The 13,096-nt window shown below is 38.4% G+C and overlaps 1 protein-coding gene across 11 annotated transcripts in view; it reads left to right on the plus strand.

The window, feature by feature from the left end:
- Nucleotides 1-13,096, plus strand: part of KIF1B (kinesin family member 1B) — a 93,747-nt gene that overhangs the window by 37,992 nt on the left and 42,659 nt on the right. For all 11 annotated transcript variants that reach the window (XM_035557464.1, XM_035557459.2, XM_035557454.2 and 8 more), the window contains 8 exons: nt 920-1,053; nt 2,135-2,214; nt 3,623-3,698; nt 6,755-6,834; nt 8,287-8,393; nt 8,658-8,741; nt 10,317-10,497; nt 11,111-11,183. In XM_035557464.1, coding sequence (XP_035413357.1) covers nt 920-1,053; nt 2,135-2,214; nt 3,623-3,698; nt 6,755-6,834; nt 8,287-8,393; nt 8,658-8,741; nt 10,317-10,497; nt 11,111-11,183 — 815 coding nt within the window. The remainder of the gene's footprint in view (nt 1-919; nt 1,054-2,134; nt 2,215-3,622; nt 3,699-6,754; nt 6,835-8,286; nt 8,394-8,657; nt 8,742-10,316; nt 10,498-11,110; nt 11,184-13,096) is intronic.

Consider the following 13,096-nt stretch of genomic DNA (forward strand, 5'->3'; position numbering starts at 1 on the left):
TCCTCTTTATTTTCTGCCTTTAAAAGGGGCAGCTTTTAGGTTGCTGTTTTTTCAGGCTGCACAAGCTGCCTTATTAACATTTTTTATTAAGTCCTGCTCTATGTAGATGAAGACCAAAAATGTTAAACCACCTTCTGAAGTACAAGAGCTGTAGGGGATACTTCACTGATCACGTATCCTAGATCTCTATTTTTGAGACGAGGAGGGTCAGGGGGAAGCACAACCAGGTTACTGTGAATTTGTGTTCTTTTCTCCCTGGTGTGGACTGACAGGTGGCTTGGGTACTCACTCTCCTGGGAGAATTTAGTGAGGGGGTAGCTTTTTGTCCTTGTGGTCATGGTGCTTCAGCAGCAGAACTGCTTCTATGATAAAGATTTACTTGATCATCCTTTTAGATTAAAGGAGTCAGGAAGAGAAAGTTTGTGCTGAATTTAAGGGGTTGGTGTATATTCAGCCTTCAGCCCAGAATGTCACTAATCTCATCAGTAGCTGCTCCTGGTCTGAGCTTCATGGTGCTCAGCAGCTTAGTGTTTGTTTCGGAATAGGACAGTTTGTTTTTGGTGAGTGTAATTTATTTTTTTAAAGATTTTTTGATCGGAATGATCCTTACTAATAATCCCCGGGGTCTGATTTGGGTTATCTTTGTCATTGATACTAATATTCAAGGACTTGTTTCAGAACTGCCATCTAAAAATTACAAAAATTGTTTTGTTGCTGCTTAAATGCTTTCCTCTTATACTGGTATTTCCTTCCTATCTTCCTCTTTCCTGTTCCTTCCCTCCTCCTGTTTTCCTTTTCCCTGTCTCTCTGCTTTCCCTCTGTCTGTGTGTCTTTCTCTCAGATCTGAAAGATTTTCAGAACAATAAACATAGATACTTGCTAGCCTCCGAGAATCAACGTCCTGGCAATTTTTCCACAGCCTCCATGGGGTCCCTCACTGCATCTCCATCCTCCTGCTCTCTCAGTAGTCAGGTGGGCTTAACATCTGTGTCCAGTATACAGGAAAGGATCATGTCAACACCTGGAGGAGAAGAGGCAATTGAACGGTTGAAGGTAGGTATTGCTGGACATTAAGCAGGCTAATTTGGTCTTTTCCAAGGGTAAATACTGGCAAAGCTGGGAAAACTTGCCTTCAGCAAAGATACGTCCAGTATACTGCTGTTTCTATAGGCAGTTGTCTGAAACCCTCTTAAACCCCCTTGAAAGTGGGTTTAACTGAGGTGTGCTAGAGATTGGGTTCGTGCAGAGCCTTTCCTGGTAGGACTGTATGGATTTCATTGTAGCCTGTAGCTACAATGAAACTGTAAATGACAATCTTGATTTTTGTTTATAGGTTTTCTGATACAGTGGCAATTATGGGAAATTTGCTCTTAAGTAAAGACTTCAAGAGGCCTGGTCAACGCTAGTGTGGACTAGGTCTGACTAGCAAATGCAGTCAGCTTTCAGAAAGCCAAATTACCCCAAAGTTGAGAAAAGGAGGCAGAATAATCCTGCCACTGTTGTATTCACCCAGCCCCCACAGATTAAAATGTGAAGCACACAGAATAGCATGCTTTATCCAGACAATAGCAGCCTTGTCCCAATTCTGCATAGAACTGAACCGCATCAAAAGTGCATTACAGTGAAGTATTTCTTTATTTTACCAAAGCCCCCAATCTCCATGGGTGGATGATTGGGGAAAGCTGGCTGTATTGAATCTGTGCTTCGTTCTCATGTCTTGTCCATGAGACAGTGCCACAGGGATTGCAATGGGCTGGAACACACACTGCATTTCCCTTTCCTATTAGAAACTTGCTGTTACCATGGAAATAATGGTGTGGTCTCTGCAGTTCCCTGGTGTCCAGTTACTGAATGATGTCTGTAAATTAGATTTTAAAGAAAAAAGCCATTTTTAGGTGGTTCAAATTGAAGTCTGATTGAGGTTAAATGTGAAGTCTTTTGTTCTCAGCTTGCCTTTGAGGATATTAACTATAAAAAATTAAGGAAGACAACTTATTGATTTGAAGCACTGGGTACTTTTTGTACCCAAAATTCAATTGACAACTAGCACTGATAAAACCTTTAATTATTTTGTATATTATGGAGGGAACTTTGTTGAGAAAACTGTAAAACAACTTGTGGGATTTTTACACAGGAATCTGAGAAGATCATTGCAGAGCTGAATGAAACATGGGAAGAGAAGCTGAGGAAAACAGAGGCCATTAGGATGGAAAGGTCAGGAATTAGAAATGCTGTACATGTGGGTGTTTTCTGCTAAATGGACGTGCGGAAAATGGAGAATGTCACTGTTCAAAAGCAATGGAACAGCGGAATAGGGCTTAGTGATAAATCTGCTGGCCTTTGTATTATGTGTAACAGTAGGGGCAATGCTGAGAGAAGGCCACATCCTTTCCAATGTTTCCTAACATTAATGTTTAGAGTTGCAGTATGGATAACATCTAGAGCTGCTGCTATGGCTTCTGTTGTAAAGCAGCATGCACTTCTGGTCTCTTTCGTTCCCCTTCCACCTTTCTCTTACATTCCAAAAATTCTGGCCCTTAAGCAGATAAGGTTAGGGTTTTTGTACCAGAGTGTCTAAAATTGTGATACAACTCCAGCTTTCCAGCTGTGGTTTGACTTGAGTCTTAAAGGAATAAGCCATGCTTAAGAATTGTCAGAAGGTGGTTGGAACAAAACCAAGCATTGTTTGTTAGAATATCAAATGTTTATAAAATATATAAGGGTAACATCTTTGCCTGGAAACAATTTGAGCAGTCCCTAAAATCATGAGAGGTGTATGAAGGTGGATAGAGAGTAATTATTCACTGACTAATATAAGAGCTAAGGGACATCAAGCCCAGCAGGTGGTAGATTTCAAACAAATAGGAAATTCCCACAACAGATTGGTAAGCTGCAGAAATCTGCATTACACGGGTGATGCTAGGAGTTGAATTCAAAGAAAGATGACAAATTAAAACAGAAAAACAGCCCCAAAAGCACTTGGAAAGCTATGTAAAAGAAATGTCACCCTCAGTTCTGGAATTTTCTTGGGAAGAAACTGGGAGACTGAGAGAATAAGGAAAAAAATAGTTTGCTATGTTCTTATTCTTCTCTGTTGGAGTCACTGTTTGCTTTGTCAAAGTCAAGAGTACTGTATTACATGAGTGGTTTATCTGACCCAATAAAATCCCTTTTATGTCTTAAGGAGAGAATACTTCTTACATTAGATCAGGAATAGCCAGCTAAATCTTTGTAAATTAATGAATAATGGTAGCTCTATTTAAATTAAATATTTAAATTTAGAACAGATTTGTACATTCATTGCCACCTTAAGGAAGGTCAGCGTCCTAAAATGTACTTACCTTGTGATACTTTATTGCACTAAAATACTGTCAAACATCTGTACTTTTTTTTTTTTTTTTTTTTTTGCTGTTCCTGTTCTGCAGGCCTAGAAACTCTGGGGCTAAAGTTTAGAAATGTGCCCTATTGTGTTATAAGGTGGCAACAGTTCTTGTTGTGTGGTCCATGGGTGGGCTGGTTGAAAGTCTAATGTATTTCATAGTGAAAATGAAAACTTAAGTTGTCTAAGAATTGCATCTTTTGAAGCCTAAGATATGGTAAATGACTTGTTTTACCCTCTCAGGGAGGCGTTGTTGGCAGAAATGGGAGTTGCCATTCGTGAAGATGGAGGAACGCTGGGAGTCTTCTCACCTAAAAAGGTAGAGAAAATTGATAATTTTTGTATCACGTCTGTCAATGGCAGATCAACTTGCAGGGAGAGGATGATGAAAGAACTGCCATTCACACAAGGGTTTGTGTCCATGTAAGGTACAGGAGAATGCAAGCGAGGCTTGGACACTTTGCAGAATAAGTTCCTTTTACAATACCTCTTTGGAAATACCTTTATTAGAACACTCTACATCTGAGGATTATTTTGCTCATAGCAATGAAGTTGGGTGCTGTTTGTTGTGCGAAATGACATGACAGTGCTTCTAGGGAGCTGTGTAAAGCATATTGCCTGCCATAGCTTCCTTTGGTCATTAAGGTAGGGAAGCCTGTGCTAGCTTGATGTGCCAATGAAATAGAAGCAGTATGAAAAGTTCATGGGGAGATTTCTGATATGCCCAAATGGTTGAACTCTGTGCCTTCCTTTAGAAAAATCTGTGCTGCCGGTGGAAGTGTTTGTAGCTCCTTGTGTGTCTGTTGAATCAATAGCAACTCAGAAATGCTGCCTCTTACATCATTGCTGTTTACTGGGTGTGACTTTGATGTACTCTGGCTATTCATCTCTGAGATACATAGAAGAGTTCAAAGTCTTGTTTAGATGCCCTTTCTTGAAATTTTACAAGGTGGAAAAAGGTTAACAAGAAAAGGGATTGTAAATCTAACAAGCCAACCACTGAACACAATGGGGGCAGGGGAAAGAATATTTCTTTCAATACATGTCAATAGTTCTATTTTCTGGAAGTTAAAAGAAGCAGAGCTGTGCAGAAAGAGGGCATAAATCAATGCTATAAATATAAAATGATCTACTTAAAGAAGCTATCTATGCAGCTAATGCAGAATTAATGAAGTGTAAAGAAAGGAATTCACTTTCTTGTACCTCATATCTTTGAACAGGTAGCATAGGCTAATATTTTAGCGTGAGCATTGCATATGCAAGTCTAATAAATTTGATCAGAGGGTGAATGGGGCCCTGTCTGCAGGCATAGGACAGCAGAGTTGGTTTAAATGTTTTATCTTTATGTTAAAGGAGTGCTAGTGTGTTATGTCTGGAGTAGGTAGAGCTCTGGTTAGCTTTTGGTATCTAGTCTAGAAGCATCTAAGGTTTGTAAAGGTGCTAAATCGTTGAGTGTTCTTTACGTTTCCTTCTCTTATGTTATGGATCCTAATCTCCTTTTAGATTTTCCCTCAGAGGCCATCAACTCTTTTTGATGACTCTTTTGATGCATTTTCAGCTGATCAGGTTTGTGTATAAATGCCATCTGAGTTAAGTAGTTGCTTTGGTAATAGATAGTGTTTATTTTTACCCATAGAGGATTTATTAGAAGTAAAACTTCTGACCTGGTCCTTGCTGCTTCTGTTCCTTGCTGTCCTTGCAGATCTCTCATTAGTTCTCCTCTTAGTATTGTGGCTGCTGTTGTGAAATTGTGGTAGATAGAAAATTTTGAAGTTCTTAATAAAGATTTAATGCTTCTGAGGTACCAGTATAGATATAATCATATGCTACTAGGACAGCACTGTGGTTTTACCAGCTGAGCTATAAATTGAACTCTCTGAGGTAAATTTTGCACACTTCACAAATTAAAAGGTATTACATTGTGCAGCCATTACTGAATCTACTGGTTGTGCTTTTGATGACAGGAAACTACTTGAAATGGATTGTGGAAATTTAATTACTTATATTCTCATCAAAGAAGAGAGCAGGGAAAATTCTTCAGTTCATGCTTGAGGAATGCTGTACAGGAGAATGTTGAAGACCATTGTCCTTGGGTAAATAGCAGGTCTCAGAAGGAGTGAATAGCAGGTTTAGCCAGCATCATCTTTCAAATGGTTGAACTTTATTTTTTACAAAGCCTTCTGTTGCCTGTGACAGACACATTCAGACTTAGAGCGTAGTATATAAAGTGATCTCACATATCTGTATAGGGTACAGCTTGAATTTCAGAGTGTCAAGTAGTACAGTCATGGTGTTGATATAGCAGTTGAGTATGTCTGGGATTTGGTTTCTCAAGTTTTCTTGTGATTCAAGAAGTTCATACAGCTCTGAATGTCTATTTTAATGCTGTGAACAGGGTTGATAGCATGGCATATCTTTGGCTACAGTTCTAGGAGCCCTCATGAATTTTAGGGGTTAAAAAACGTCTTTTAACCCCTTATTTCTGTCTTTCTAGTTAGTCTTCCATTGGGCCATAAGCAATCAGACTTCTTCATTCAAAGGGAAGTTTCATTGTGAACAGACAGTTCATGGAAGCTCTAAAATTACTAAGTGCTATTAACATTTCTATTAAGTAAACTTTTTTGCAGCTACAATGAGTTGAAGAACACAGTGTTTTCAATGAATCTTAACCAAACTTATTTCCTTTTGTTTAGTCGTTCTAAATGAGAGTAACAGAATGAAGGGAGGCTTATTAACACTTTTATCATCATCTTCCATTGTTTAACCATTTTTGCTTTTCTTTTGTGCTTGTGCTTACTGCTATCTTACTGGCTAGATTTTCACACCAAGGCCATGTGACTTGTTTGCTGATTCCAATGGGGTTTTTTCACCAAAGAAGGTTGGTTTAGTAACTGTAGTGAACTTAAATTTAGAAGCACTTTAGATGAAGAGCTTTTTAGTTGTTTGTATCAGAAAATGATGGTAGTTCTAGATTTTCCTTTGACTTTAATGGATGCTTTGCCAAAACAACTTCCAAGGAAAGCCAAAGTTGATTCCACATCAGTTTCAAAGTTTTAATTAAGCACCGTTTTCTTGTGTTGGCCATCCCATATCAGAGTTTACGGAGACTTTCTGAGGAATTGTTTTTTTTAAATTGAAGCCGTAACTATTCCCCCTCTTTGCTTTGTCTGAAATATCAACTAATCTGAGCTGTATTTCTGCTGTTAACTTTGTGATGCTCTCCAGTACTGCAGGAGGTTATATTTTAAAAGATGGATTATGGAATAACCTGGGTATACATAGCAAAACTGGATTAATCTGCACTCTCCACAGCTGTGGGAAGAAGCATGGAAGTAGGTCCTCAGTTCTTAATTAACTTTTCTTTTTTTGTTTCAGACTCCTCATCTTGTAAACCTTAATGAAGATCCACTCATGTCTGAATGTCTGCTCTACTACATCAAAGATGGTATTACTAGGTGAGGGTTGGTAGTAATATGCTGATGTCTGGTTCTTTGCTCGCTTAAGTTCCTGTGCTGGAGACACCTTGAGCTTAAATAATAAGTGTTCCTTGAGTTACTCAACTTCCGTGTATAAAGAAAGCATGACGTTTGCTGTAGGTGCAAAAGTACACAAATTGATTTCCCTTTAGAGTTTACTTTGTGCTTTAGAAGTAATTTTTGCAGTTGTTCTGCTTTATAAGATGTTTATTACTGCACTGGGCAGTACAAGAAAGCAGAATATCCCTTCTGAAATATAGGGAAACAGAAGAAATGGAACACTAGGAATGCTATTTTGATGATCTGAGGATTGAAAACCACAGTATTTGATAAAAGGAAATGGAATAGGGCTGAGCTTTCACTTCATATAAACAAACTGTTATCCATGCCTCTTCTGCTGTCTTCTTGGATGTAATGCCTTCTTGTCTTTGTAATACGCTTCTATAGCCAGTCACGTGGTGTTCTTGGCTGATAGTGTAAATGCGCAATTAGTGTAGTTCTGAATTCACATACATGAGCCGAAATTTAATTGCCAAAATTGGAACTTAAAAACAGACTATATTCTAAAACTTGTTGTCAAGATTCTTGGGAGAAGTGAGGCTGGTTTCCTTAACTCTGGTGCATTAAGCACTGTTTGGCTGCTTGGTTTCTATATTCCTGGGGTACCAATGGAGTACAGTACGCAGACAGGTGCTGTTGTACTACTCCAGCTTGCATTGGACCTAATTAAAAGAGTATGAAACTTGTAGAGAATTCACCACGGAACAATGACAATAGCTTAGGGCTTAAGAAATCATGATAAATTTTGAGTCTAGCCAGCTGGCAGTAGAAATCTGTAGAGTAATAAGCAAAGCAACAAGTTCATAAACATTAGGATTGAAAATTAAGTTGTCCATTTTTATGAATAGCAAATATGTAGAATTGCTCAAATATTTCAGTTTGGAATGGACATGAATCTTCATGCTTCTGGGATACAGTCAACCTCCTCTTGTTGTCTGGAAGCTACATAAAACTGCTTGTGGTATCAAATTATTCAGCAAGAGCCTACTGAGCCATTTTTGCTTCTTTGTTGAAGTGCAGATGGTAATTATTGGAAGGGATAATTCTGGCTGAAATGGACCACTGGAAGTTCCTGTCCCTTTGTTCTCCTCCGCTTCACTTTGTAGCGAGAGGGGGACTACACAGGGAAGGAAATACCTCAAATTCAGACATCTTTAATGTTTCAATTCTCTCTTTAGATTGTATGTTTTCAGGGAGAGAACTTTTTTCCTTTTCTCAAGCTAGTTTCATTCAATTTCCAGTAAATCTGTTATGTCCTGTACAACCCAGAGTTAAGCACTACAAACCTTTCACTTGAAGGATAGCCGTAGTGTCTTACAGAGTTGTAGAAAGTGTCTGACTTGCTCTTGAAATGTTTTCTATTGGACTCAGGGTTGGCCAAGCTGATGCTGAGCGAAGGCAGGATATTGTTTTGAGTGGGGCTCATATCAAAGAAGAGCACTGTATCTTCCGGAGTGAGAGGAACAACAATGGTGAAGGTAAAGATCTACTTCCCCTAGTAAAGTGTTGGAAATACAGAAAAACTATAAAATAACTAGTAATAATTGGCACCTGCAATATTGAGATGCCAGTAGTGTTGATTCTCTGGTGGGGTTTTATTAACCATTGTAGTGTGAAGAAGTGATTCACTTTTATCTTGTTATGGTGTTAGTAGGAAGACAGCCAGAAAATGAGGGTCTGCACGCTTAGCTGTTTCTATATAGTGCTCTCTAAAGTCTCATTTGTTGTTGTTTTCTTTGTAGTTATTGTTACTCTGGAGCCCTGTGAAAGATCAGAAACCTATGTTAATGGCAAGAGGGTTGTGCAGCCTGTGCAGTTGCGCTCAGGTAAGAAATGTTAGAACAGACATTTTTTTCAGATTGTCAAAGAATTGTTCCTTTGTGACATTTGCATAATTGTTTGAAAGTGCTGGGTGCTGTTAAAGGGCAGGAGTATTACCTTCTTGGAGTGCAGCTTTTAAACAAGTTGGTAGCATTTTTCTCTTATCAGCAGGTTTTTTTCATTCTTTGCTGCATTAGCTGTAAGTGTACTTAAATATTCACTGCCACACAGCATCCTCCTTGTCCTTTTGCTTACCCTGGTATTATTCTAGTACATTCTTGCCCAAGCCTATTGCCCTTGGCAGTCTCAGTGAGACAGAGCAGACAGACTGCCAGCTGCTGATGGAAAATTCCCAGCTTCCTGGCAAAGCTAAGATATGACCCTCTGCAGGAGTACAACAGCTTCTCTTTTCTCTCATTAGGTTTCCCACTCAGTCCCCTACATTCCTTTAGAAAGGCGTGTGGGGAAGGAATTAGAGGGGAGGGAGGGAGTTCTCTAAATTATGCTTTTTAACCCATCTTTTTCAAGACACGATGCTTTCTTTGTCCTTCCTCATTTTCCTCTGGTTTAAAACAAACAAACAAAACCACCTCAGAATTATTTGCACCAAGTTATAAGTCAGTATTTGCATGGAATCAAGCATACTGACTTCAGTACAAGCCTGAACAACGAAGGGCAAATGTTTTGTTGTTCTGACAGCATATGGCTCATACTGAAAACCATGACTCTACCCTTTAGTAATTACTTTCTTTAAAAAAAAGTAGATATTTGCCTCTGCATCTAGACAATTGAGTTACCTGGGCAATTTAGATATGGCTTTGACATCTTGAAATGCCTGTGTTCTAGTAATATATTCATAAGGGCAATTTTGGTTACTCTGGAGATCTACTTACTGGAATATATTTTTTTATTTTAACTACATTAATATGTTCTCTGGGAGAGCAGAGGAATTTCACAGTCTTCCATCAAGCACATGTCTCAGGCTCTTTGGACATCTGATATCTCTAGGATTTAGCTGAAAGATTTATGATATTACATTTCTTCAGCTCTTCCCACATTATTTAAAAGAAACTAAAATCCTTCTATAAATATTACTGATGAGGGTACAAATTAAATCAATACATGTAAACCACATTTTAAAGAAAAGTAAGCACCGTGCATTCCATTCTTTGAAGTTAGACTTTTTCCAAGCTGAAATTTCTGCTAAATTGGCCTTTGCCCATGTTTTAGTGCTGTCAATAAAGATGAGGAATGGGACTTAGTGAATGTTTTATCTGCTGCAACAGCTGGTCAGTCTCCAAGTCCATCCTTTAATTTTTGATAAATTTTTCCAGAATGTTTGATCGGATCTCTGAGGGTGATGCCATCCTCTGTGAGCACTGCTTCTTATCACCAGTAGCCTTTTCTGTACAAACCAGACATTCTTTTCTTCCTTGTCACCCACTAATTTGAATGTATACTAAAATCCTCATTGAGCAATCTTTTCTGCTGCCATGTGAGGATAAATGGGATGAATCATTCAGTGATGTTTTTAATTGCCTTGGAATCCTGAAAGAATTAACTTGTGTTGCTATTTTTAGGAAATCGTATCATCATGGGTAAGAACCATGTCTTCCGATTCAACCATCCAGAGCAAGCACGAGCAGAAAGAGAGAAAACACCATCAGCTGAGACTCCCTCTGAGCCAGTTGACTGGACTTTTGCTCAGAGGGAGCTTCTGGAGAAGCAGGGCATTGACATGAAGCAGGAGATGGAGAAAAGGTAACGAAAGAACTCAGAATTTCTTCTTGCAACAAGAAGGATACAGCTGTAGGCTATGAGTTGTGTCAGTGCAAAACCTAAAGCTAATGTCTGTTGTATATATGGAAGACTTTTAAATGAACCTTCCAAAAATAAACGGAGTTCGAGTACCCTTCTTCCAACATATTCCAGTGCTCGTTCAGACGTTTAGTGTCACCGCTACCTCTAGTGAAAGTTCAGAAAACTTCCTCAATTTTACTTCAGTGCTGTAGCTCCTTAAAAGAAAAAAAAAAAAAGTTAAGCACCTGCCATTAATTCCCTAGACCAGATTTTGGTGAAGGACTGCACTGTAACTTTTAGGTAGCTTCACTTATGTAGTACCATAATAGACATCTCCTGTGTAACAAATTAAATGCACTGAATTGATAGATCCTAGTAAATTGTACTTTTTTATTTTATTTTTTTAGGTTAAAGGAGTTAAAAAAAAACAAACAGTAACTTTATAACAAGTAATTCTTTTTAAATGGAACGACTTTTACTCTTGTCATTGTAATTTAGTGGATTTTGTGTTTAGATCAACACCAACGTGAAACTAGTATCATCTGTCTATTTCTGTTCTTCTGTCTGTCTTCAGATTACAAGAAATGGAGATCTTGTATAAGAAGGAAAAAGAGGAAGCAGATCTCTTGTTGGAGCAGCAAAGGCTGGTATGTGTCCTTACTTCAGATTAACTATACCTTTGGCCAACAGTAATTCCTGTCCTTGCTTATCTGAAAGTTTAGGAAACCTGCTTGGGTTGTCTGCACAATGCAGTTATCCCTTTGCTTTTAAATACTTCGTGTCTACAATGGATTATGATCAGTGTGAGTGAGCTCCTTCGTGTTAATTTGGGAATGTAATTGACACTGAAGAGGCTTTAATCAGTTCTTGTTGGGACAGGTCAGATTTCTTGCAATGTAACCTTAAAGAAGAGCATTTCTGTGCTCTTACGTTTTTTGAAGTTCATTTTCAATAGTCTAATCAGCTACTTTTTGGGATGTTTGCCTTGATTTTGATCTTGGATCACCAGAAGGTACTAATTTTATGCTGCCAAAGAGACTCCTAGAACAATGATATGCTAGGTTTATTTTTTCTGAATGATGTCTGAAAATGTTGCTGCATTGTGCATGTTTTAACCCTTCTCCCTTCCCCTGCATGGAGTTCCTTATAAGGTTCTTAATGCTACACGTGCTGATGGTGGGGTTATGACTAGGGAATAAGTGTGCAAAGGGAACGTTAACTCATTCAGAACAATGGCAATTCCACCATTTCACCTATTTCTTCCTATAATCAGACTTAATTTATCAGATTTCCTGTTTAAGACTTCAGTCTTTTCACAACAAACGTCTTCTGAAGTTCATTACAAATAGAAATGCATCTCCAAGCATCCTGTGAATTTTGAAAACATGACCAAGCCTAGGAACGAAATTTAGATTTCCTTACAAAATCTGAGTCTCCTGATTCTGCTTTAACTACGCTGTGTGTCTTTTAGCCAGAATGTAAATGCAGTTGTGCCATAATTCCACCAAGATTTCCAAAGTCACAGTCCATTTGTTTGTATTAGAAGTTTGAGACCCCTGAAAACTTCATGATAAAGGCATGCAGAGGTTTAAACCACTCTTAGCCTTCTCCCAAAAGCATAGTGGAGCAGAGTACTCTGGATTCCATAGATAGAAGCTACATCCTTTTTTTTTTATATTTATATTATACAGTACACTTAAAGCCTTCTGCATCTCTACTCCATTACAAGGGAGTACTCTTCTTGGGTGGAGAGGAGTTGCTGCAGACTTTGAGTCAAAGCAAGACTTAGTTCAGAAAGGAGTTTGAGATGCAACTAACATAATGTTTCTTCAGTTTCATTTTTTTAATTTGTGGAGTTGAAAGTAGTACTGCAAAAAACAATTCCACATGAAAAGAAAAAAAGCATCGAGGTTTGGCTGTGTGTCAAAGGAGATGCAATTCCATCCCTTAAATTTTGGTGACAGGCATATGCGAAGCTGCTGTATGAATTAAATGAGAGAATTGGCTGCCTGGGGATCTACTTCAAATAAGGCTGTATTGCTGCAAGTGTTGTGAACGGAAATTTGTTTCTCCCTGTACTTATGATTAGGGGAAGATTTATTTAAATAGTTGTTCGTCTAATACTGTAGTATAGTTAATAGTTTCTTTCAGCTTTTTTTTTTTGCTGATCACTTAGTGGGCAAAGGTGGAAGACTATCCTGCATGCATTACCAATGTAATTTCTAAAGGACAGCTTTCCTAGTTGTAAGGATCATAACAAATGAGGTCACTGGTCAGTTAAGCAGGATACTGCTTTTTACACTGCTTAATGAGCATACAGCACAACTTCTTGACACATCTTGTCACTTTTGTGTCACTATGCAGTCTGGAATGGACAGGATTAATGCATTCTTTAGCTCTCAACAGCAATTGAATAGTGATCGGGAAATCTGGGAATGCATTCCAGCTTGTGTACTTTAAAAGTATTTACGTTGCCACAATATCCAGCTACACTGTCAGGTTCTGTATCTTGCTGCTATATAAGATTGATGTTGAAATATAAATACTCTTTGTGTTCTAA

Source organism: Cygnus atratus, chromosome 21 (genome assembly GCF_013377495.2).
Source record: "Cygnus atratus isolate AKBS03 ecotype Queensland, Australia chromosome 21, CAtr_DNAZoo_HiC_assembly, whole genome shotgun sequence".
In the NCBI taxonomy this organism is placed as follows: domain Eukaryota; kingdom Metazoa; phylum Chordata; class Aves; order Anseriformes; family Anatidae; genus Cygnus; species Cygnus atratus.